General features: G+C 38.4%; 1 protein-coding gene across 3 annotated transcripts in view; it reads left to right on the forward strand.

The window, feature by feature from the left end:
• Nucleotides 1-22825, forward strand: part of LOC129753316 (echinoderm microtubule-associated protein-like CG42247) — a 128901-nt gene that overhangs the window by 22024 nt on the left and 84052 nt on the right. For 2 of the 3 annotated variants that reach the window (XM_055749119.1, XM_055749125.1), the window contains exons 1-2: nt 8269-8588; nt 17488-19353. The exons of the other annotated variant lie outside the window; for it this stretch is intronic. In XM_055749119.1, the coding sequence (XP_055605094.1) occupies nt 8427-8588; nt 17488-19353 (2028 nt within the window). In that variant the 5' untranslated portion in view covers nt 8269-8426. Of the gene's footprint in view, nt 1-8268; nt 8589-17487; nt 19354-22825 lie in introns of those variants that run through there. 3 annotated transcript variants of the gene reach the window in all.

The raw sequence follows: 22825 nt of genomic DNA on the forward strand, positions 1-22825 counted from the left end.
CCGAAACAGTGGACGGTTTGTACAGATAAAACCTTTTGCGGCTGTTGATCCCAGATTTAATGCCGAAAATCGATCTTCCTTCTTCTACTATTTCTTCTTCTAACATCAACATGGAGGTAAAAATTGGAGGTATCCTGGAAAATGATAAATTTGCGTTCTCATTTTTCTTTCCAACATAGTATTTACGGCTTGATTGTAAAATGATGTAGTTTAAACTTTCAAAAATATTCAACACTCCTTCGAAATAAACCTAAATGCTTCTCCTGCAGGTACGTAATCCAATCCGGAAATTTCTGGTCCGCACAATTTGATTCACTTCTAACGAAATTTGTTGGAAATTTTCTTTGTTTTGAGTTTTTCTGCTCAGAAAAACACACCCGTCATCACTGGAGCAAAGCCTACTCCTTCTAATACCGAAAATCGATCTTCCACTAAAAATTTGATTTGATTCACTTTTCAGGGAATTTTTTGATCGAAAAAAAATGTCGTTAGAAAATTCTTTCCGAATTTTCTCAAAAGTGCATTTAAGTGATTGCCCTGGACGTTTTCTGTAGGCGGACACACCCTTCGGTTCCAACGATTAATGAGCGAGTACTGTATTACTGAAGTTCGTTTTAAGATAGAAATTGGAAGTCTCCGCTTGAGCGAAAATAATTAGATTTTTAAACATTGTATTTTTTATGTTTTTCTGAATAATTGCGCATTATTGTGGGCTCCGTACAAATATTCTAAGAACGTTTTCAACTTTTTGGAGTTTTTGACTGTTGAGAAATTAGCATTTCGATTCTTAGAAAATACGGACCACTAATTATTGCTAGTTTCCCCACCCTAGGCCAGGCGTGATTCAAATTTAGTCACAGCAGCTCGCCTGAAGTTGTTGCTTTCTATATGGAAGTTGATTTTTCCACGCCAACACTTTCGGTTCCTCTCAAGTTCTTCCGCGGTCAGTCGGAATACTTGCTGTTTTCCTCAATTTGTTCCCCCGCCGAAAGTCAGCCAGCCAGCCAATTTCCTTCGTTCGTTAAAGCTCACACAGCCGCAGAAGAGGGCGCGCTTTTCCGTCATATTTGCTTTTGCTGGCCTTCCAATTACCTAGGCTATGTAGTGGGTACCTTCCCACGAATGTCGCGCACATGCCACAGCCGCTGGAAGGTTATTCGCGCGCCCGGAGTAGGTTTCTTGGTTCCGATTTGGCGACGTGTCGTTCGTCGGTGGTTTGCCAGCATACTGGTCACCCCCATCTGGTCAGTCTGGCAGGGATCGCTTGCAGGACTAGTCCGGTTTTGTCGGTCTCGAGACCCATAGTTAGTAAACCTCCGGTAGGCTTCTTCGTCGGTAGGCCACTGGGTTGGCGGAGGGTTATACTAACAAACGTGCCCGTTTGTGGACACAAAGACGTTGAGCAGCGAAAAACGGATAGCGGAAAGAATTGTTGTCCGAGATTTTAAAACTTTTGAGTGCAAAGCAAATTTTAAGGATCTTGGTTTACAAAAAAAAAAAAGTGGTTAAATATTTCGAACAAAAAATAATGCTTATGCTGTAATCTGTTGGTTTCTGAAAACAAACCCTAATTATAGCTTCAATCAAACAATCTAAACGACATACGGGAATCGACTCAGAAGAAAGTTTATCGTTACATCAACCGGAAATTTGCCTCTAGTTAAAAGAAAAACAACAAAAACGAAGAAACTGTGGAAGAAAAATCGAGTTTAAAGTTGAGTGAACTGACCCCAACTTAACCCCAACACACAAGCATAGCTACATTAAATCGACGCTCACCGTCTCAAAAGTGTGGAGCAATGGAAGAAAATCAAGCAAAAAAGGCTGGTGCTGCAAAAATGAACAACTACCGAGTCGAGTCCTTCTCCTATGGCGCTGGGAATGCTTTGTGTGATGTGGTCTTCTCGCCATGCTCGATTCTTGTGCTATAGGACACTAGAACGTTATAGGTGCCGTTAGTTAGGGTGGTTCAAGGATTACATTTTTATTGGCTTCATAATGCCGAAAAGAATGATAAAATCGAAATACTATTCAATTCACGTGATCAGAAGCAGAATAGGATTTCGGGATTGAATGGTATATCAGTTTTGGCAGAGGTAACACAATGCCCCGATCTATGATTCTCAAGCATTTTAAAGTCCCTTGGAACAGGTTCAAAAAAGCTTATTCACTTCAATTAATGTCGGCTAATCATCAAATACATTCGTCATCCAAGTAGGCCATATGCACAATTTTCCCGTTTGTTTGAATAAAGTGCCGCTATTAAGCCTACCTCTTTTCTGAACCTAAAAAAATGCTTGCTACGAGATTTGAACCTAGGCCCTCCTGGTTACAAGGCTTCTTTTTGGTTAAACTGCTGTTTGACCTAGAATGATTAATTTCTGGGCAATACTTATTTATAAAGAGTATACAATCTAACTTTCCGTAACGTTATACGAAAGTTTCCTGCCAGAAGTCGTGAATGTCTCGAATGTCAGAATGTGAAGTCGTGTTCTTTTCTCAAGGCCTAAGAGCTCAAAATTACTTGGATGGCTTCAGATAACATGTTTCTGGAGTTTTATGAGCTTGTCAATGCGTTTTTAACGAATTGGAACAAAGAAATAATGAAACCTTTAGTTTCGACGTGCTTTGCAGTGAATTGAATCCTTTTTTATTTATAAGATGAGGGAACAAAAATCTATACAGAGAAATAGTGATCTGTTAAGGTTATTAAGAGTGCGTACTTAACTTTTTTCCATGCGATTGATTTTGAATACAACTACGTTTAAGTGTGCAGAATACAATAATTTTTTGAAATTTTTTTATTCATCAATCGTTAGTGTATCGAAAATACAAAAATTCTCTAGAATATTTTGAGTTGATATTCGTTATGCGAAAAAAAAACTACAGGGATTTGAGGATTTTGATGGCAGCTGCGTATTTTATTTGGTCGCGTACTGTAAATTACATAAGGGCGTAGTCACAATTACTTGCAATCGGTTTTTTTTGTGATGGTCCCACAGGCCCTTTTGAGCCCTTCCTCCACCCCAATTAACAAAGAGAAACAACTGCCCAATTCCCTTGAGTGAACTATATGAACTCATTGATGAACTTGAAAGTTGCAAAAGTGATGCATATCTACGTTGTAAGGAACTTAAGTCACAAAAAGGGCACAAAAGTGCTCAAAAGTACTTTAAACTGGATTTCCTAAGTCACAAAAAGTGCATTGAGGTGCTTCCTTCCTGGCTGGCTGGCTTTCTGGTTGGGCGGGTGCGCCTGCAGGGTTGCTACAAAATTATATCACCGCTTTGAGTTTTAGTTTCAGTTAAAACAATATCTAGCCGTGGTCTTGTGGTAGCGTCTTCGATTGTCATTACGAAGTGTTCGAATTGTCGAATTTGATTACTTGAGTGATCATTTTGATTTAGAAACAGCAAACAGCAATATGTCGAGTTAGGAATCCGACGCGTGGCGTCATGTTGGCACCATAGTAAATAATCAAAAGAAATTTATATGAACCAATTTCTAGGGTGCAATTGAGATAGAGAGAATTTTTTACTCATTTTTGGAAGCTGAATTAAAAAAAAATTCAATACATTTTCAGCATTTTTCTCAAATGAGAAAAGTTGACGCTTCGCGCTTTGGAGCAGCTGGAGTCTTCATACTAATAGCACTTAACTAAAATAATAATAGAAAAAATAAAAAAAAGCCTTTTTCAAATATTATTTACATACATCAATGCCAGCTGTACAGAATTTGTTCATAAAAAAAATAATTGAAGAAAATTACCTTCATTTGAAGTTTTGTATGAAAAATTCAAAATTTTGTTCGAAGAATTTCGCTGTTTCCATTTTTTTTCTTGTTGGTGTGAGATGAAGAATGTACAAAATAAAAGTAAAAGTTATAAACATAAATTAAACAAAAATGTGGCAACACTGGAATAGAAGCTTCAAAAACACAAATCAGTTAAGCCTTGTCGCTGAGACCGTCTCCAGATAAAATGTCTCCTAGTGTGGACTTACCTGGTCTAATCTTGTGAGAGACGGAATGGTGGAAGCGAGATTCTGAATTATGATTCGGAATTTATCATCCGTTCACGACATGGCGTAGTTGGTACCATGAGCGCAGATTTCAAAGACTGATGCTTTATTTGCTCTGGAATGATGCCAGTTCCGGTAAATATGATGGACTGAAGAGGCGCAGATTTGAAAGGCTGCTGCTTTGTTTGTTTTGGAATGATGCCAATTCCGGTAAATAAGACGGACTGAAGAAGCGCAGATTAGGAGGGCTGCTGCTTTGTTTGTTTTTAAATGATTCCAATTCCGGTAAATAAGACGGACTGAAGAAGCGCAGATTACAAAGGCTGCTGCTTTGTTTGTTTGGGAATGATGTTAGTTTCGGTAAATAAGACGGACTGAAGAAGCGCAGATTTGAAAGGCTGCTTCTTTGTTTGTTCTGGAGTGATGCCAGTCCTGGTAAATAAGACGGACTGAAGAAGAGCAAATTTGAAAGGCTGCTACTTTGTTTGTTTTGGAATGATGCCAGTTTTGGAATGATGCCAGTTTCGGTTAATAAGATGGACTGAGGAAGCACAGATTTGAAGTGCTGCTGCTTTGTTCGTTTTGGAATGATGCCAATTCCGGTAAATAAGACGGACTGAATAAGCGCAGATTTGAAGGGCTGCTGCTTTGTTTGTTTTGAAATGATTCCGTTTCCGGTAAATAAGACGGACTGAAGCAGCGCAGATTAGAAAGGCTGCTGCTTAGTTTGTTTTGAAAAGATGCCAGTTCCGGTAATCAAGACAGACTGAAGAAGCGCAGATTTGAATGGCTGCTGTTTTGTTTATTTCGGAATGATGCCAGTTCAGGTAAATAAGATGGACTGAAGAATAGCATATTTGAAAGGCTGCTGCTTCGTTTGTTTTGGAATGATGCCAGTTCCGGTAAATAAGATGGACTGAAGAAGCGAAGATTTGAAATTCTGTTGTTTGTTTTGAAAGGATGTCTGTTTAGGTGTATCAGACGAACTGAAGAAGTGCAGATTAGAGGGGCTGCTGCTTTGTTTGTTTTGAAGTGATCACAATTCCGGTAAATAAGACTAACTGAAGATACGCAGATTTGAAAGGCTGCTGCTTTGTTTGTTTTGGAATGATGTCAGTTTCGGTAAATAAGACGGACTGAAGAAGCTCAGATTAGAAAGGCTGCTTCTTCGTTTGTTCTGGAATGATGCCAGTCCAGGTAAATAAGACGGACTGACGAAGCGCAGATTTGAAAATCTGCTGTTTGTTTTAAAAGGATGTCAGTTTCGGTAAATAAGACGGACTGAAGAAGCGCAGATTAGAAAGGCTGCTTCTTCGTTTGTTCTGAAATGATGCCAGTCCTGGTAAATAAGACGTACTGAAGAAGCGCAGATTTGAAAGTCTGCTGTTTGTTTTAAAAGGATGTCAGTTTCAGTGAATAAGACGGACTGAAGAAGCGCAGATTAGAAAGGCTGCTGCTTTGTTTGTTTTAGAATGCCAGTTCCGGGAAATAAGACGGACTGAAGAAGCGTAGATTTGAAGGGCTACTGCTTTGTTTGTTCTGGCATGATGCCAGTTCCGGTAAATAAGACGGAAGAAGCGCAGATTTGTTAAAATAAACTGAACAAATAAGTGGCAACACTGAAATATAAGCTTCAAGGTTTAAACAAAAACACAAATCAGTTATTGATCTATTCTTGTGAGAGACAGGCATGTTAAAGCAAATGAAGATTCAGATTAATCGACCGTTCACAACAATTGATTCAAAATCAAAAAAAGCAATCGTTATATTCATGTAGGACTTCTTTTATGAAAAAATTCTCTATTTGTGATGTTTTTTTTTATTCTCATTGCTTTGTGGTATTTTATAAAGCTGTAGCCAGAAAATTTTCTGATATTTAAGCTTCATTTGCATTGATTCCATGCAGAATAAGAAACAAAAACAGCAGACTCCTTATAAAAATTTTGCATTTTTACAAAATTTAAAAAAAATTGGTACCGATTTTTCAACCAAAGAGAATTTTTTTTCAGAACCAAAGAGTGTTGAAATTTAGAAACAAGTTAAATTCTCCCCTTAGTAGATTTTAATTTGTTACACAATTTCATAGTTTTATTATAAGTAAAATTTTTAATTTAGAGGTTTTTTCTTGCCATGAACCATCCTAACAAACAGCCTTTTGAAAAAAAACTCTGAGGAGCAAGTTAGCGTGGAAGAAAATACCGTCCGCGAAAAATTGACTCCATCCAATTCAGGCCAACGACGGCGTCCAACCAACAAACTACTCTGCGAAGACTGCTAAACTGACCGCATGGATTGGCCCGGTCAGTACCTACACTTGAACCATGCGAATGTCGCCTGTCGATTCCGATCAGAAATCGAACAAGTAGGCTGAGTGTAGTTCAAAAAAAAAATAGTCGAAAAATTCATTTGAGAAATAAAAAAATTCCTTAGGATTAATTTATAAAATGTTTGGAACATTTTCCCTCGTAGGGTAGATAGTAATTTTCAAAGATTTTGCTGCTTAAAAAATAAGCAAATTTTGACAATTTCGTTTCAAGTTCCAAAACAAGACACGAAACCACTTTTTCTAATGAACTTCCCGAAAACAAATGCAGGAAATCTACTCCCGTGTTTCCATGTTTCACATAGAAATCAGTATGCCGATTCCTAGTGGGCTTATGTAGGTATTCGCTGCAAAAAAAAAATCCAGGATATAGAAAGAGAAAAACTCAGCAAAACGGAGGGACTTGAATGAAACAACGACGGGCAGAAAATTTATATGTCTACACAGCAGGGCGGGCGGCTACCGATTTTCTTTCCGGTACGAGGCTTCTAGCGGCCGGCACGGTCATCAGCAGTGGAAAGAAAGTGACCAAGACCGTCGGCCACGCGGCGGTCACTGTCCTGTTCTGTCCAGTCCTGTGGAAGTTTTGCCTTCCGACATAGCATTAGTCTAGTAGTCCTTGATGTTGGTGGTCGATGGTTGGATGCACGTGCACTCAGTTTGATTCGGCGGTCGGTCGGTGTGAATGCACCTTTGGCCATCATCGTCTCGACATCAAAGCAGTAACGGCTTACTTTGATTACCTTTTACAGTGATTTCGAACTGGAAGCTTTTTATTACCGATAAGGTTAAACGTCTGGTTGTGCTTGAAGAAAAACTAATTTGTGACAATTAAAAACAGGTGATAAACAAAAGTAAACTCACCGAAAGGTTTGAAAAACGAAACAAAAAAAAACAGTGAACTCCAGTGGAAAATTACAGCGTGTTTGGCGGCGTTGTGTGCGTGTTTTGTTGAGCTATATCCCGGTGTGAATGAAACCAAATGGGGACAGTTCGTTCGAGCTGAGATTTTGACCCGGTGATAAAACAATTTGAAATGTTCTCGTTGCTGCTAGAAAGAAATGGATATAAGTTGCAAATAAAAGTGTTCCACTAAAAGAAAAAAAACAAAAGGACTTCCGGACCGCTCAATTGATTCAACCATCTGTGCTCGAAGGACGGAACAGTCATTTGGTAGTACAATCGTCGTGAGAGGTGAGAGAAATTCTTTCTAAGTAAGAAAGTTGGAAAAAATTTAATCAGCTCTAGACGATAATTTATTCTCCAACTGTCAGAAATCGCCAGGTTCTCTTGTACATAAAGACACGGCCTGCTAAGTGTGAAAATTGCGTGTTTAAATGTTTTAGAAGTAGCCCATAGTAGTGACAGTGGATGGATTTTTAGTTCTTCTAACGGACAGTAGAGGACGCAGTGCCTACTAGTTTGTAGAACCGATTTTATTAAGTGAAAAACTCAGCTCAGGACCCAGGTAAGTGTCAAATTGATGTCTATTCCCCCCTAAACAATTCACCCCTAGCCGAATTATTGTCAATACTCACTCGAGCCTAACTGATCCAACTCGAACCGATCCCAGATTTTTTTTCCTTTGTCTCATCCAGCGTGTGTGTGCGTGTGCTCATCTAATTTCAGACGCTGTGTGGCAAGAAATGTTTTCTGTAAATACTTTTTCCATCTACACCCAGTACACTCTTAATCTATGTTAACAAAGAAAAAAGGATTTGGTTTGTCAACAACAATAGAAATCCAGCTGTCAAAATTTCCACGATACACCCATCAAATCCCTTTTGTCCTGCGTTGTACAGACACCCGTTACTTTGCAATCGACTACAACTGCACAATAAATGTTTCTATATCACTAAATGTTCAACCATCCGAAGAGATAAAAAACGAATCCCTGTATCCGAAAGTGTCCCTCTCTTGTCAAGTTTTAACAATTATAACTCAAAACAATGCTATCTAAATTGTTCAACCAAACTCTAACCTAAAATACAAATGTCGTACAGCAGAACATGCACAGAACAGCAACTGCACACAACTTTCTATATCAATAACAACAACAATAGCAACAGCACCGCCCCCTCAAAATGAATCCCGCGTCCTCCTCTGCACTCCAATTGGCATCGATTGTACGTAATTGGAAAATGCACCAGCAGCAGCAGCAACTGCAACAACATCAACAGTTACCGCAGTTTGACCCTACTAGTAACGGCACCAGTCGCCACCGCGAGGTGAAGCAAAGAAAATTGGTAATTGAGGAAGTCAAAATTCCAACCGAAAATAAGCCCAGGCTTTGAGTGGTTTTATTAGTGCCTTGCTTGCGTAGAAATTTTTAAGCGTGAATAAATTAAATAGGAGAACAGACGACGAGCTTCATTTATTTTTGTTTACTAGAACTACACATACCGGCTACATCTGTGTTGGGTGTAAGCGTTTGCGGTAAATAGAGGGTAATTTTATGTCAACGTTTCGGAGAGTCCAGCAGCCGAATTCCGGTACTTGAAGAAAATCACCATAAATCTCTTCTAGAAAAGAAATTCTAAAATTGTCGTTCTCTTCATAAAAATGTCTTTTCTTCTTGGCTGATTCCGAAAAAGTAAAGAGAAAGAAAAAAAAACAAATTTAAGAGAAGAAAAAAGTATAGTTCACCTATTCACCGCTAGACGTCTTTGACGTTTTTTGTCGGTGAGACTTTTCAAAACGACTTATTGTTGGCACCGTCTTTCTCCCATGTTAGTTTGTTTCCTGATATTGAGCATGGTTATTAGATTATAATTATATTTGAAATACTGAAAACTATTTATAACAGCAATGTTCCCTATTGCTAGATAAATTACTTCAAATCTTGCTCACAACCGTGCATGCATTTTGATTTAAAAAAATCATATCGTTGAATGTTGAAGGCATATTCGAACATTTTGAAAAATGAAGCTGGAGAGTTACGTGTTTGTAGACAATGTGTTGAACTGCGACGATGTTAATAATTTTACCACATAATTTGACGAAGTACAATTAATTAGGTTTAATCGATTACCTGAGCCAAGATATCACAATGTTGTTAGAACTTGTAAATGTCCCGGAATTGTTGTGGTTCTTTCATCCTTAAATGGGATAGCGTTCAATGGTTGATCAAATAAGTTAATAAACTTCTCAGCCAAACCTTTTAGCATTCGATAGAGTTTTTCGAAATTTCCATCCGAAATATCAAATGGATTACTAATATCTTTCAAATTACAACGATGCCGAAGTAGTTCGACTTTTTCATGGCGTTTATACCACTTTTTTGCGTAGTAATATGATACAATCATTTGCGCCATTATTTTCAAGTTTTAATAGGTATTAACGTTTGAATTAACAAAAATCCTCACTGAAAAGAATTGTCTTTTTAAATTTCCGAAGCAAAAATGCCGATGAAATTAAAAATCTCGTTTTCTATTTCAAACGTCAAAAAAAATGTCTTATTTGAATTGACCGGAATGTCAATCTAAGACAATTTCACAACGAAAAAAATCCGGAGAGATTTAAAATCATGTTTTTTTTCAAACGTCAAAAAACCTCTTCTTTAAATTCACCGGAATTCCAAGATAATTTTAAAAATGTCTTCAATAATTTCTTTTCTTCCACGACATTTTTTGCCCGGAATTCGGCTGCAGTTGTAGTTTAATAATGTCGACGTTAGATGGCTATTTAGAAAATTATTGAGTATAACTTTCTTCCCAAAGGCTTCATGTCAGTGTATCCAGTTGTCTCTAACAGTTGTCTTAGTGGCATCTGGTGAGTAGAAGTCTGTGACACTACACTCAGAAAAATACTCTTATGCATGCTATTACATTTTTTATGGAGTTAGAATTCTTTTGACAATTCGCGATTCAACATTTGCATAAATTAAGGGGTTTTTCGCTGGTCGTTTGTTCTCTGTGCTAGGAATGATGTAGCCATAGTTGCCTCAAACGATATGCATATTGATAGACTTTGTCTAAAGCTTTGCTGATGTCTAGGAAGTAGTTTTTTTTAACTTTCAATCAGATAATTTTAATTTAAAAAAATTGCATGTTTTCTACAGATAAGCTTTACACTTTTTCTACTACAGTCCTCAATGGAAAGATTTCCGAAAAAATGAATCAAAATTTTTTATTTGTTTTTTTTTCTGAAAAAGAGGAATTAATCTAAAAGAAGTTAGAAAAATCTGAGTGAGTCTCTAAAATTTTTTTGGGCTTTACAAGGCTTTAAAGGATAATTTGTCCAATTTTTGATGTTCGTCTAAAAGTTATAATTATATAAATTTAGAAAAATAAACACCATTTAAAAATTTTTTTGATGAAATTTAGAAAAAAATTGTCAAGCTCTGGACAAAATCTGTACACTTTTGGACCTGTTTATATAAATTTACGTAAATTTTTAGAACTTTGGTAAATTTTGACACTTCTATTAGAAAAAAATTACAATTTTGATTATCATGCAAATTCTAAAAATTTAAACATTTGAACATTCATCAAAAATCGGTAAAAATTTAAAAGGGTTAAATTTCACCCTGTACACTTCTGACAATTTGGTAAATTTAGGCAATTGAGTCATTTTTGACAATCTTGACAATATTGACATTTTTGACATTTTTGAAAATTTTGCAATTTTGAACCATTTTGATAATTGTTTAAAAATTGACAATTTTGACCATTTTAACATTTTTTAAAATTTTGACCATTTTGAAAATTTTGGCAATTTTGGCAATTTTAACAATTTCAATAATTTTGACAATCTTGACAATGTTGACAATTTTAATCATTTGAACTATGTTCACAATTTTGACAGTTTTGACAATTTGAACCATTTTGATAGTTTTGGGGATTGGAAAAATTCCCTAATTTTGACAATGTTAAAATTTTGACAAATTTTGACAATTGCAATAATTTTAATCATTTGGACAATTTTGACAGTTTTAACGATTTTGATAATTTTAACAGATTTAACAAATTTGCCAATTTTAACAATTTTGACAATTTGGACAATGTTGACCATTTTGACAGTTTTGGCAATTTTGACAGTTTTAACGATTTTGATAATTTTAACAGATCTGACAAATTTGCCAATTTTAACAATTTCGACAATTTTGACAAATTTTACAATTTCGTCAATTTTGAAAATTTTGACAATTTCGTCAATTTTGGCAATTTTGGCTTAGTTTAACAATTTCGACAAATGTGGCAATTCTGACAGATTGACAATTTCGATAATTTCGTTAATTTAGTTAATTTTGACAAATTTGGAAATTTTGACGGTTTCAACAATTTTTACAATTTTGAAAAGTAAGACATTTTTGATACTTTGATAATTTTAACAGTTTTGACAATTTTGACCATTTTGACAGTTTTAATAATTTTGACAATTTTGAACATTTTGACAATTTCGACAATTTGATCAATGTTGACAGTTTTGACAGCTTTGACAGTTTTGACAATTTTGGTTATTTTGACAGATTTGATAAGTTTGCCAATTTCGACAATTCAAACAAATTTGACAAATTTTACAATTTTGAAAATTTTGACAGTTTGGACAATTTCGTCAATCCAATTTCCACAACTTTGCCAATTTTGACAATTTCGTTAATTTGGACAATTTTTATAATTTTGACAATTTTGATAACTTTGACAGTTTTTTCAAATTCACCATTTCGTCAATTTTTTCAATTTTGATAATTTTGTCAATTATCATAATTTTGACACTCTTTATAATTTTAACAATTTTTATAATTTTGATAATATTGACTGTTTGAAAATTTAGATAATTTAGAAAGTTTTGACAATTTTGACTATCTCCCCAATTTAGTAATTTGGACAATGTTTACAATTTCAACAATTTTGACCGATTTGACAAATTTGCTAATTTTGACAACTCCGACAAATTTGCCAATTTCGTCAATTTTGACTATTTCGAATTTTTTTCCAATTTCGACAATCTTGACAATTTTGACAATTTGGACGATTTCACAGATATTTTTTAAAATTTTGATAATTTTGACAATTTTGACAATTTTATAAATTTTGTAAATTTTGACAATTTTGATAAATTTTAAAATTTGACAAATTTTGACAATTTTGCCAATTTTGACAATTCTAACAGTTTTGAAAGTTTTGACAATTTTGAAAATTTCGATAATTTCGACAATTTGAAAATATCGGCTATTTCAACATTTTTGAAAGTTTTCGACAATTTCGCTAATTTAAAATTTTTTATAATTTTGACAATTTTGGCAATTTTGTCATATAGTTTTGAAAAATTTGACTGTTTTGTCAATTTTGACAATCTTGATAAAATCTTGAAAACTTTTGACAATTTTTAGAAGTTTCATAGCTTGATAATTTAAATAATTTTGAAAACTATTTTACAGTTGACATTTTTGACATTTTTGACATTTTCTAATATTGATAAATTAATCAATTTTGTCAATTTTCACAAGTTTAACAGTATTGACAATTATGACCATTTAGTCAATTTTGACAAAAATGTAAATATTGATAATTTCGACAATTGTTACAATTTTGATAATTTTACAATTCGGATTTTTTTTATATATATTGGTAATCTTGACAATTTTCTTTAAGGACTGTCTGTTGCTTCTGTTGCTTGCAATGTTTTTGAATTATCTATTTGCTTTCATTTGTTCTGAGATACTCAAAGTGTTTTCTTTTATTTATTTTCTAGACATTGTAGCCGAATATGTGTTGTTGCTTGTCGCGTTGTTGTCGCTAATGTGTCTACATACGGTGTGAAATTATAATAGATCCTCGCAGTCAAAACTCGTAGCTTAGATATGCAAAACAGTAAGCGAAATTCATACTGATAAAAGCCAGAAACAAAAACAAATATACATACGAGTAGTACATATTATCACGGTCGCCAAACAACAAATCTCTTTCCCACAAACAAAACATCTAACAACACCAACCCGATTGGCCGGCTCCCAGGATAAAAAAAACACAGTACAACATCGATTGGCATATTATCGTGACGGAATAATTACAAAGTAGGTTACCACCTTTCCGATATGATACACTTTAACAGAAAAAAGCAAAATAAGAAAAAAAAAACAAAATTCATTAACATACACAACACCAACACCATCCTTGATCCATTGAAATTCAAATTTAAATTATTACTGTACCGGCAAAAATCTGCATATATTCTTTAGTCACGCCGCGACCGATTGCCGCATGCTTTCAAAAGGATTTTGTTTATTATTTTTTGCCTTTCAATACACTGATATTTTATCATGACTCATGTTCTTCAACTTATTTCCCAGAAGTCACGTTTGATTTTTCTCTGATGAATAGTCCTGGAAAAAAAACTCAAATGAATTCGTTTTTCACTAAAAAAGATAAAATTTTAAGCTTAAACTAGTCATTGACAGATGTCGCTAAAAATTTACGGCTAGAAAAAAGTCTTATTATGTTCATTTGTGTTTGCAGCTCCCATTCATCCATCCCATCCCATCCATCTAGAGCAGCCCTCAAAGTAACTAGCAAAGTGAAAATTCCCCGAACGAACAAATTCATCCTGTTGATCAATCCAATTTATGGATGAAAAACGGTGCTGGTCACATACCGATAATGGTCATAGGTCCATTACAGGTCTTGAAATTTCCCCGGCCCTGCAGAAGTATCGTGCCTTCTTCAATTTTGCGCCCGTATTGCGGCAAAAAGTGGTTCCCGCTTATCGAGATTTCGTTTTTTCCTCTGATTTCTTTTTGAAAGGCATCACGGGAAAATCCTTTACTAGAAAAGGACACGAAAATGCGGTGCCAGTTTCCAGTTCAGTCCAGTGGACACCATAAGTGGGACACATTTCTGTGGTTTCAAACCAAAGCCAAGGGATTCGGAACAAAATTCTCATTTATTTTAATTTGCCAATCCACTTCCATCGGCGGATGTTGGTGAGTGGCGGTGGCTCTCCGATTTAAACGCTTCAGTCGCACCGGAATAAGTACGAGATTGGTGGAAGGCTGGAATGCTTTCAATACATGCAGCCTTTTGATGGAAGAATCCATTTTGTTTCGGTACCGGAGCTATTTTATTCGGTGACGAATCAAATCGTTTATGGGTGATATCATGAGAAATTGGACAGTTCAGGTCATTTTCTATTTTCACATTTCCAATTTTGAGTAATTATATCACACTATCATGTTATCATTTTATCATATTTTTAAACTATTAAACTGTCATGCCAAATACCTTCATATTATCGTACGATCATACTGTCATACTATTATTGTACCAAAATGTCATACACCCAAAATTCAACCTTTATGCCAATCATGAGTCATCAATAACATACCATAATTGGCATAAGAAAAGAACGCAAGCGGGGATGATTTGATTTGCGATCGCGGCGATCGTGCGGCACACAGGGGTAAAATATGAAAAAGGCGATCAAAACTATTTTCTGCCTAAACTATGCGTTTTAGACCTGTAGTGTCTTCGAGAAAAATAACTGACATTACAAGGGCTATAAAATTAGTTTTTTCTTGAAAAATTGATTAATCCACCTAGCAGTGAAATAGAAAAACTTACGTTTTTTATATCCATTTTAGTTCTATATTGTCTGAGAAAAGAGTTATTTTATTCGGTGACGAATCAAATTGTTTATGGGTGTTATCATGAGAAATTGATTAATTCAGATCATATTCTTTTTTCACATTCTGTTATCTTATTTTGATCGCCGCTGGGATATATTCTTATCTAAGTTTATGGCATTTCGGCAAATTGAAATTCTAGTTAGAGAGCAATTAAGACAGAAATGAAAAATTGATAGGTGGAAAGGTCAAAGCTAGAGCGCTTTGGGTAGAAGAAACGAATAGATGGTGAAAATTGTGAGCAGGGCATTGTGTTATCGACATCTATTCGTTTCTTCTACCCAAAGCGCTCTAGCTTTGACCTTTCCACCTATCAATTTTTCATTTCTGTCTTAATTGCTCTCAGAATTTCAATTTGCCGAAATGCCATAAACTTAGATAAGAATATATCCCAGCGGCGATCAAAATAAGATAACAAAATCAATTGGCTAAAGAAGGGGGAAAATGGGAAAACAAATAACAATACGATTCAACACGAGGCACTTGGCGAAAAAGTAAGGCATCGGATGGATAATATGCGAAAAAACAATAAGTAGCAACCATCTGATGTACCTGAACGAGTAGCACGCATCGATAGAATTGGTTAAGCAATAAAAACAGCACTTGTGAGCGCTGCTTGTGTGATTTTTTGCCCGGTCGGACGCAACCTCATGTGTTCGACCCATCTGAGCTGGTTGTGGGTAGCAATGTGGCTTCTTCGTCACTTACTACAAACAGCCAGCAGGTGCTGGGTAAAGAATCACACAAGCAGTAAAAGCTGTCGATAACACAATGCCCTGCTCACAATTTTCACCATCTATTCGTTTCTTCTACCCAAAGCGCTCTAGCTTTGACCTTTCCACCTATCAATTTTTCATTTCTGTCTTAATTGCTCTCTAACTAGAATTTCAATTTGCCGAAATGCCATAAACTTAGATAAGTGTTTTTTCACATTCCCAATTTTGAGTAATCATATAACACTATCATGTTATTATTTTATGAAAATTTTATACTATTAAACTGTCATGTATCATGTACTTTCATATTATCATACGATCATACTCTCATACTCTCATGTACCAAAATGTCATACACCCAAAATTCAACCTTTTTCAAGTGATTTTTTATTTGAAATATGTTCTGGGGAGTTTTAGGAACAGTAAAGTTGCACACTTTGGCTAAATACATGTGCACTGTAGAGAAATTTTGAAGTTTGGACGAGATATCTTGAAAATACTTAATAAAAATAGTCATTTTTAACATTTTTTATCATCCTCTGGCTAGATAACCCATTCGGCCTAGCGACCTTCGGTCTAACATTTTTCAAACTGTCGGCCTTCGGTCGAATGTTTCAGCCCCATTTTGAACTATTGGTACAGTTTACTTCTTGGATTTGAAAAAGTTGACCTAAAATTAAAAAAAACTCATTCAAATTGACCCCCCTAAACTTTTCGAAAAATCCCCATAACAATCATTTAGTCGTTAATCAGTGTTTTTGATCCATTTTTTTTTCTTCTGTATTATTATTATAGTAAAGGGAATAACTGCATTCCAGTAAACATAATCATTTTTATTAGTTAAGCTTTGCAATAAAAATCTACGATGTAACTTGTAAGTGATTGAACTGTGCCTTCTTAGCGACATCTGTTTTCAAACTGACCAACCATTGGTTGTGACCTGGCGCCACCTTGTGTTGGTTAGGGATAGCCCGAATTAGTTTTTCTGTTCGCCTTTCCAGACCAGTAACTGGATAAATTTAGCAAAACAGTAGCTTTGGTCGTTATACTTACTTAGTCGATTGATCTCGGGTCATTGCAAATCAGACTCTATCGAAGTTGTTCCACTTAACTTGTCGTCATTTGACTTTTCCATTGTTTAACCCAGTTTCGTGTTCTGATTAGTTCCTTTTTTTTTCTTTCTGTTTCTTCTTATGCCATTTTTTGTGGGTACGATTTCGCAAAACCATTACACCCTTTATTTTTTCTATTGCTTTGATAAAATCTTTCACCACGCCGTGCTCGCTGCTGCGGAAAACACTGCTACACGTTGCTGGCTTGCTGTGTAAAGTATGTACAGCACGAAAACACAAATAATAATCCCAAGCGATGGCTTTGAGCTAGCATGTTGCATGAAATCGATGTGTTCGGTTTGCATAAATTGGGGAGCTTGCCATAAAGCAAAAGTTCCAGCACCCCTCCCAAATGAGCACAGATTTATTTCACGGATTTGATACGCTAGGTGGCTAGTAGTCCATAAATCCGAAATTTTCTCAGTAGAAACGGACTCGAAGCTGCTATGCTGGTTGTGTAATTACAATTTTATTCCCGTTTCTTCTCCCACGTCATTAATTGTTTCGTTGAATTGTGTGTGTGTTTATATATTGAACACCGCTCTGTCTCTCTCTCGACACTCCTATTCCACCGCACCGGTGTCACCCACCCTCTTTGTGGAATCTTCAATAAAAATCTCACAAACTTCGGTTAAAAATCAACCCAACCAAAACAACAACAAAACAAAAAAAAAAAACCACGCACACCCCACAGAGTTCACCTTCGGAGGAAACGACCGTCTCGAGTAGCGAGTACTACGACGACGACGACGAAGATCACCCTGGGGACTACCGCCACGAGGACGTCCACCAGGAGCCCCCAGGTTTGCTAGTTGGCCACCAGGTTGACACCAGTGGCTACCAGGTGGCAGCAGCAGCACCACCGGCCTACATTCCGATACGAACGTATCAGAGCAATGTCAACAAGTACTTGCTCCGGAACAGTGCTAGCAGATTTGGGCCACAACAACACCACTTTCAAGCGCCAGATTCACCGTCGAGATTTTTGGGAGCCCGAAGTGGCCTGCACAGTGCTTACGGCGGAGGCGGCGGCGGCAACGGCTACTTGGATCTAGGGCGTCCCAGCGCTGAACATTGGCTGTCTGGGGGAGGTGGTGGAGGTTATCGGGATCTAGTGTCAACAGCGAGAGAACCTCGAAGGAGAGAAAGCTTCCACGCTGGTAACTTTGCGATGATGTCGTCCGAAATCGGCGCAGACGCAGAACGCGTCGCCCTACCAAGAACGCCCCCCAATCCAACCGGTGGTGGGGGAGCTGATGGGGGTAATTTTACACATACCAGTGCACTCGGCATTGGTGCCGCCGGATCGGGAGAGAACCATCGACCCTCTTCCCGAGGTGGTTTACAAACATCAACCCCGAGTAATGGAGTGTTCGGTGCTCCAGTTAGTGTTACATCAGGTGGCAATATAAACGGACCGAGTGGACAACAACAGGCCGCGAACGCCATCAACAACAATAATAACAGTCACATCAACGGTGGTCAGCAAAAGGAGGCCAACGAAAGTGAACCGTCCAGTAGTGGTGGACCTCCGGGACCCCCCGCGCTTCCTCCCAAACCGAGACCGTTAATCAAAAGCAAAGAATCGGTGTCACCGTTACCGTTGAAGCGAGCTGGCAGTGTCAAACCGACGACACCGACCAATCAGCGTAGTATCGGGGATGCCAATGGCAATGGTGCGGCCAGTCCGACACTAGTGGATGGTGATTCTCCCGTGGCGGTCACATCTCCAGCTGATGCAACAAATACAGCTGGCGGATTATCACGGAATCCAAACGTTCCGACGCGACCGATCGCTGGTGTTCCAAAAGCTCGCGGCAAAGCAGGCGGTGGCTGGAAAGCTCGTGGTGGTGATTTCGATTCCTACAATAACAACTATCAATCGCCAACGGACGACGACGAGTCCGCCGCGGGACAGATCAATCGGAACGTGAACCCGGTGATAACTAGTAACGTGGTTGTGAATCGCAATAAAATCGGATCTAGTGGTGGTGGTGCAATCGGTGGTGGAGGTCGTGGTGGTTGGGGTGCTAACGCGCGTCGTCAAACGGTGGCCACCAGTTCCGGCAGTCGGGTACAGAGTCCATCCGCTGCTGCTGCCGGTGGTGCTATCGCTAACGGTATCGCGGCCGGTGACAATCCAGGCAGTGAACAATTGCCACTAAAACCGCAAACTCCTACCGGTGGTGGCGATCCCTCGCGGATCGATCTTTCCTTCGAAAACATTCCCGGGCCGTCCGGCTTATTGCCGCACAATCCGGGCGTACCCGGCACAATCGGGGGCAATCCACAGTCTCGGTACTCAAACCTGTCGTTCTGGAAGGCCCGGCGGGTGTTGTTCTATCGCAATGGCGACCCCTTCTTCCCGGGTGTCGAGTTCCGCTTCAAACCGGGACGTGACATTTGCACACTGGAGGCGCTCTTGGATAAGCTGTCCGCCCGGATGGACCTTCCCCGGGGCGCCCGCTACATCTTCTCCATGGACGGCGACCGGAAGTACTCGCTAGAGGAACTCGAGGACGGCTCCAGCTACGTGGTGTCCTCGTTTAAAGTTTTCAAGGTAAGTGTCATTAAAAACCGAAACTAGGCCACAAACCCACACCCAGACATAGTGAGAAAAAAAAGGGAACAAAATTTCGCCAACCTCTCCTATCACATTCCCACAATATCTTACATTTCATATTCTTTCGGTTCGGGACAACAAACTAACCAACTGACCCCGAAACGGGAACGGCGGCGACGATGACATCGACGACGATGGTGTTATGCTTAGGTTTTACTTTTTGTTTTCTAGGTTATGCGTTGTCGTCGTCGATGTCGACAACCGACGTCTTACGTAGGTACGAATCTTACCTTATAATTAGCAATTCTAATGAGGCCATGTCGAAAGGTTTCGAGCACACACGAACGAAGTCCTCTCCGCGAAAGGAAATAATAAATGGGGTGTGAGGAAAGTTGGTACCAAAATCTGTGGAATTCTTGCGGTGGTGGTGGAGGGGAAGTGCGTTTATGAGACCGTCCCGTGATGGGTCATGTGGGGTGAAATGATTCGTTGGGGGAGGTTGTAGCTTTGTGAACCACCTGTTATGGAAAGGCAATTGTGATTTTTTTTAAAGGACATACCTACTAATAACAGTTACTTTAAAAAAGTGTGATAAGTTGACTTATGACGAATACTACGACTGTGTATTACCTTCTGAACTCACACACACACAAAATCTTTCATAAGATCATTTTTGTAATTCCAGTATGCATTGGAAATTATTTCAGCTCTAGCTAAACTGTCGTACTATTAGATATTTTTATCTGGTTAGTAAAATGCTGCACATCTGACCTCCATCTCATCGATATGATACGGGAGGAGTCTGTTGTGCTAGCGATTGTAAACAAAGCTAAGTTGGGCCTGGCTCTCATACACTCTTTTATGGCTCTCCACAACAGAGGCATACATAGGATGCCACATCCTATGGCAGTGGCAAATCCGAGTTATCAATTTCTTCACAATGGAAAACCCGCCTGATAAATTTTGTTAACAAGAGCGAATCCACCTTGTCCCTTTTTCTTTTCATAAGCGCGAACCTGCCTGATTATATGTTTTTGCCTTTAACAATAGCGAACCTATATAATCTTATTTTTTCTATTGACTAATCCATCTGATTACTTTTTTTACCCAATGGCGTATCCGCCTGATCTCATTCTTAACAATGGTGAACCAGCCTGATCTTTTCTATCAAATTTCAATGGCTAAACCGTCCAACCATTCTCTGTCAATGGCGAACTCTCATAGTTCACCCTTCAATTGCACATGTCAGTATAATGTTTCTTGTTTTTGTTTCAACAGATCATTTCAATCAAGGTTTAGTTGTTTTCCCGAGACAAACGAATTAACACGTTCGTCGCCATGGGCCCATATTCGGGTGACGGGTGTATTTCCTGGGAGGCCCCGTCACATCAAAAACGTGTGACGCTCTCTCAGTCATGTTAGCCGCTCAGCCGCAAGCCCGGCTGGTAAAACTAGCAAAATGAGCGTGGCGACGAACGTGTTAAAACGGAATATGATTGTATGCCTATGGCAGACATAATTTTAGGGGTACAGTCCCTTTACAACAAGCATAAAATATCATGAATACTCCTGATAAACTTTAGAATCCTAACGGAAATACTTCGAAGAAGACAGAAGGAGTAGTAAAAAAATTGAGTATGGAGAAACATGTTCACTAGTTGTTGACCGTGGTGATTAATTATTCCTATTTCAGATACATGTATGAGTGTATGACGCGTGTAAATTCCTATCTTTCATCAACAATGAAATATTTTCACTTAATAGGTTATAAGATTTTTCTCCTTGTTGCTATTAAATTAAACTATCATCTGAATGAACCGTACTTAAATGTATGTACATATGTATGTTGGTAATCCAGCATGGGTGCACGGATCCACCGCAGTTTTATTGAAGTACGTTTCTTCCTGCATTCCTTAGATCAATGATTCGGCAAATCTCAAATGAAGGTGAAACAAACACGTGTTTGTCTTGTTTATGTATGTGGCCATAAAAGCAGAGGGTGGCAACGTTACACGATTTGCCTATGTATCGTGTGACCAACATCTTTTTAATAAGTGGTCGTGAATCTCGTTTTTAAGCTTTTTTCCTCAGATTTAAGCTTGTTTTGCCTTGAGAGCATAGGAGATGAAAGCTTAAATCTGAGGAAAAAAGCTTAAATCTGTCAAAAAAGGGGAAATCTAAGAGATGTGCTCCATACGGTTTGAATAGAATTGCCGGCCTCTGCATAAAAGTGAATCATTTTTCCATTGTAGTACTCAGTTTCCCTCCTAAGGAATGCACAAGATTTCACCTCCATCCTTGAATTAATATCATCATAATTTTTTTTTCTGCCGAGCAAATTTTCTTCATTAAGCTAAAACACCATCACCTTCAAATAACCTTACGCCCTACGCTTCTTCAAATAAGGGCTCGTTTCCAAATTTTAATTTTACACTCCATTTGTATTGTGCTTTTTCTACTTATTAAAAAAAGAATCTCAGTCCTGACAGACCAAACATCAAACAGTGAAAATACAACCCGGCGCACAAAACAGCAACTGCTCAACCGAACTGCACGCAACGAGAACACGACGCAGACTGGAATGAGCCGTACTTAAATTATCGAAATTTAGTTGAGCCTTATGGAACAGAAAATCAAATTGACCATATCTGCATCAGCCGAAAATTGAGCCTTATGGAACAGAAAATCAAATTGACCATATCTGCATCAGCCGAAAATGGAGAAGGAGCCTTCTTGATGTCCGCAACAAGCGAAGCGCAGACATTGCATCTGACCATCACCTCGTCCTTGGCGAGATACGACTGAGAGTTGCACGTGTCCAACGGCGCGAGGAGAAAGTCGGGTGTCGATACGACGTCCGCCGGTTGGAGAATCCAGAGGTGAAAAGGGCATACGTTGAACAGCTAGAATCCCGAGCCTCGGAGCTGCCAACAGACGGAACAGTCGAAGAACAGTGGTGTGGAATCAAGAATGCCTTTATCACGACGAGCCATGGTATTCTCGGTAAAGTTTGTGGAAGAAGGAGTGAATGGATGTCGGATGAAACTTGGAGGATGGTCGATGATCGGAGAAAGGCGAAAGTCGGAATTGAGCAGGCATGTACCGGGTCAGCCAAAGCAGCCGCCCGCTTACGATATGCGGAGCTGGAAAAGGCAGTTAAACGAGCTTGTAGACGAGACAAGAGAGCCTGGACAAACTCCCTAGCCGAAGAGGGAGAAAGAGCCGCCGCCAATGGAGATATCCGATTACTTTATGACATCTCTCGCCGCCTCAGTGGTGCAAGGACTAATGCAAGAATGCCGCTAAAAGACCGAGCAGGTCAGTTATTGACCGATCGAACAGATCAGCTCAAACGATGGACTGAGCACTTCGAACAACTCTTCCGAGTCACGAATAGCGATGGCCAACAGAACCCGCAGCTCGAAGCGCCAACAGTAAGTCGCATAAATGGCGTCAACTCGGAAGCGCC

Source organism: Uranotaenia lowii, chromosome 1 (genome assembly GCF_029784155.1).
Source record: "Uranotaenia lowii strain MFRU-FL chromosome 1, ASM2978415v1, whole genome shotgun sequence".
Taxonomy (NCBI): Eukaryota; Metazoa; Arthropoda; class Insecta; order Diptera; family Culicidae; genus Uranotaenia; species Uranotaenia lowii.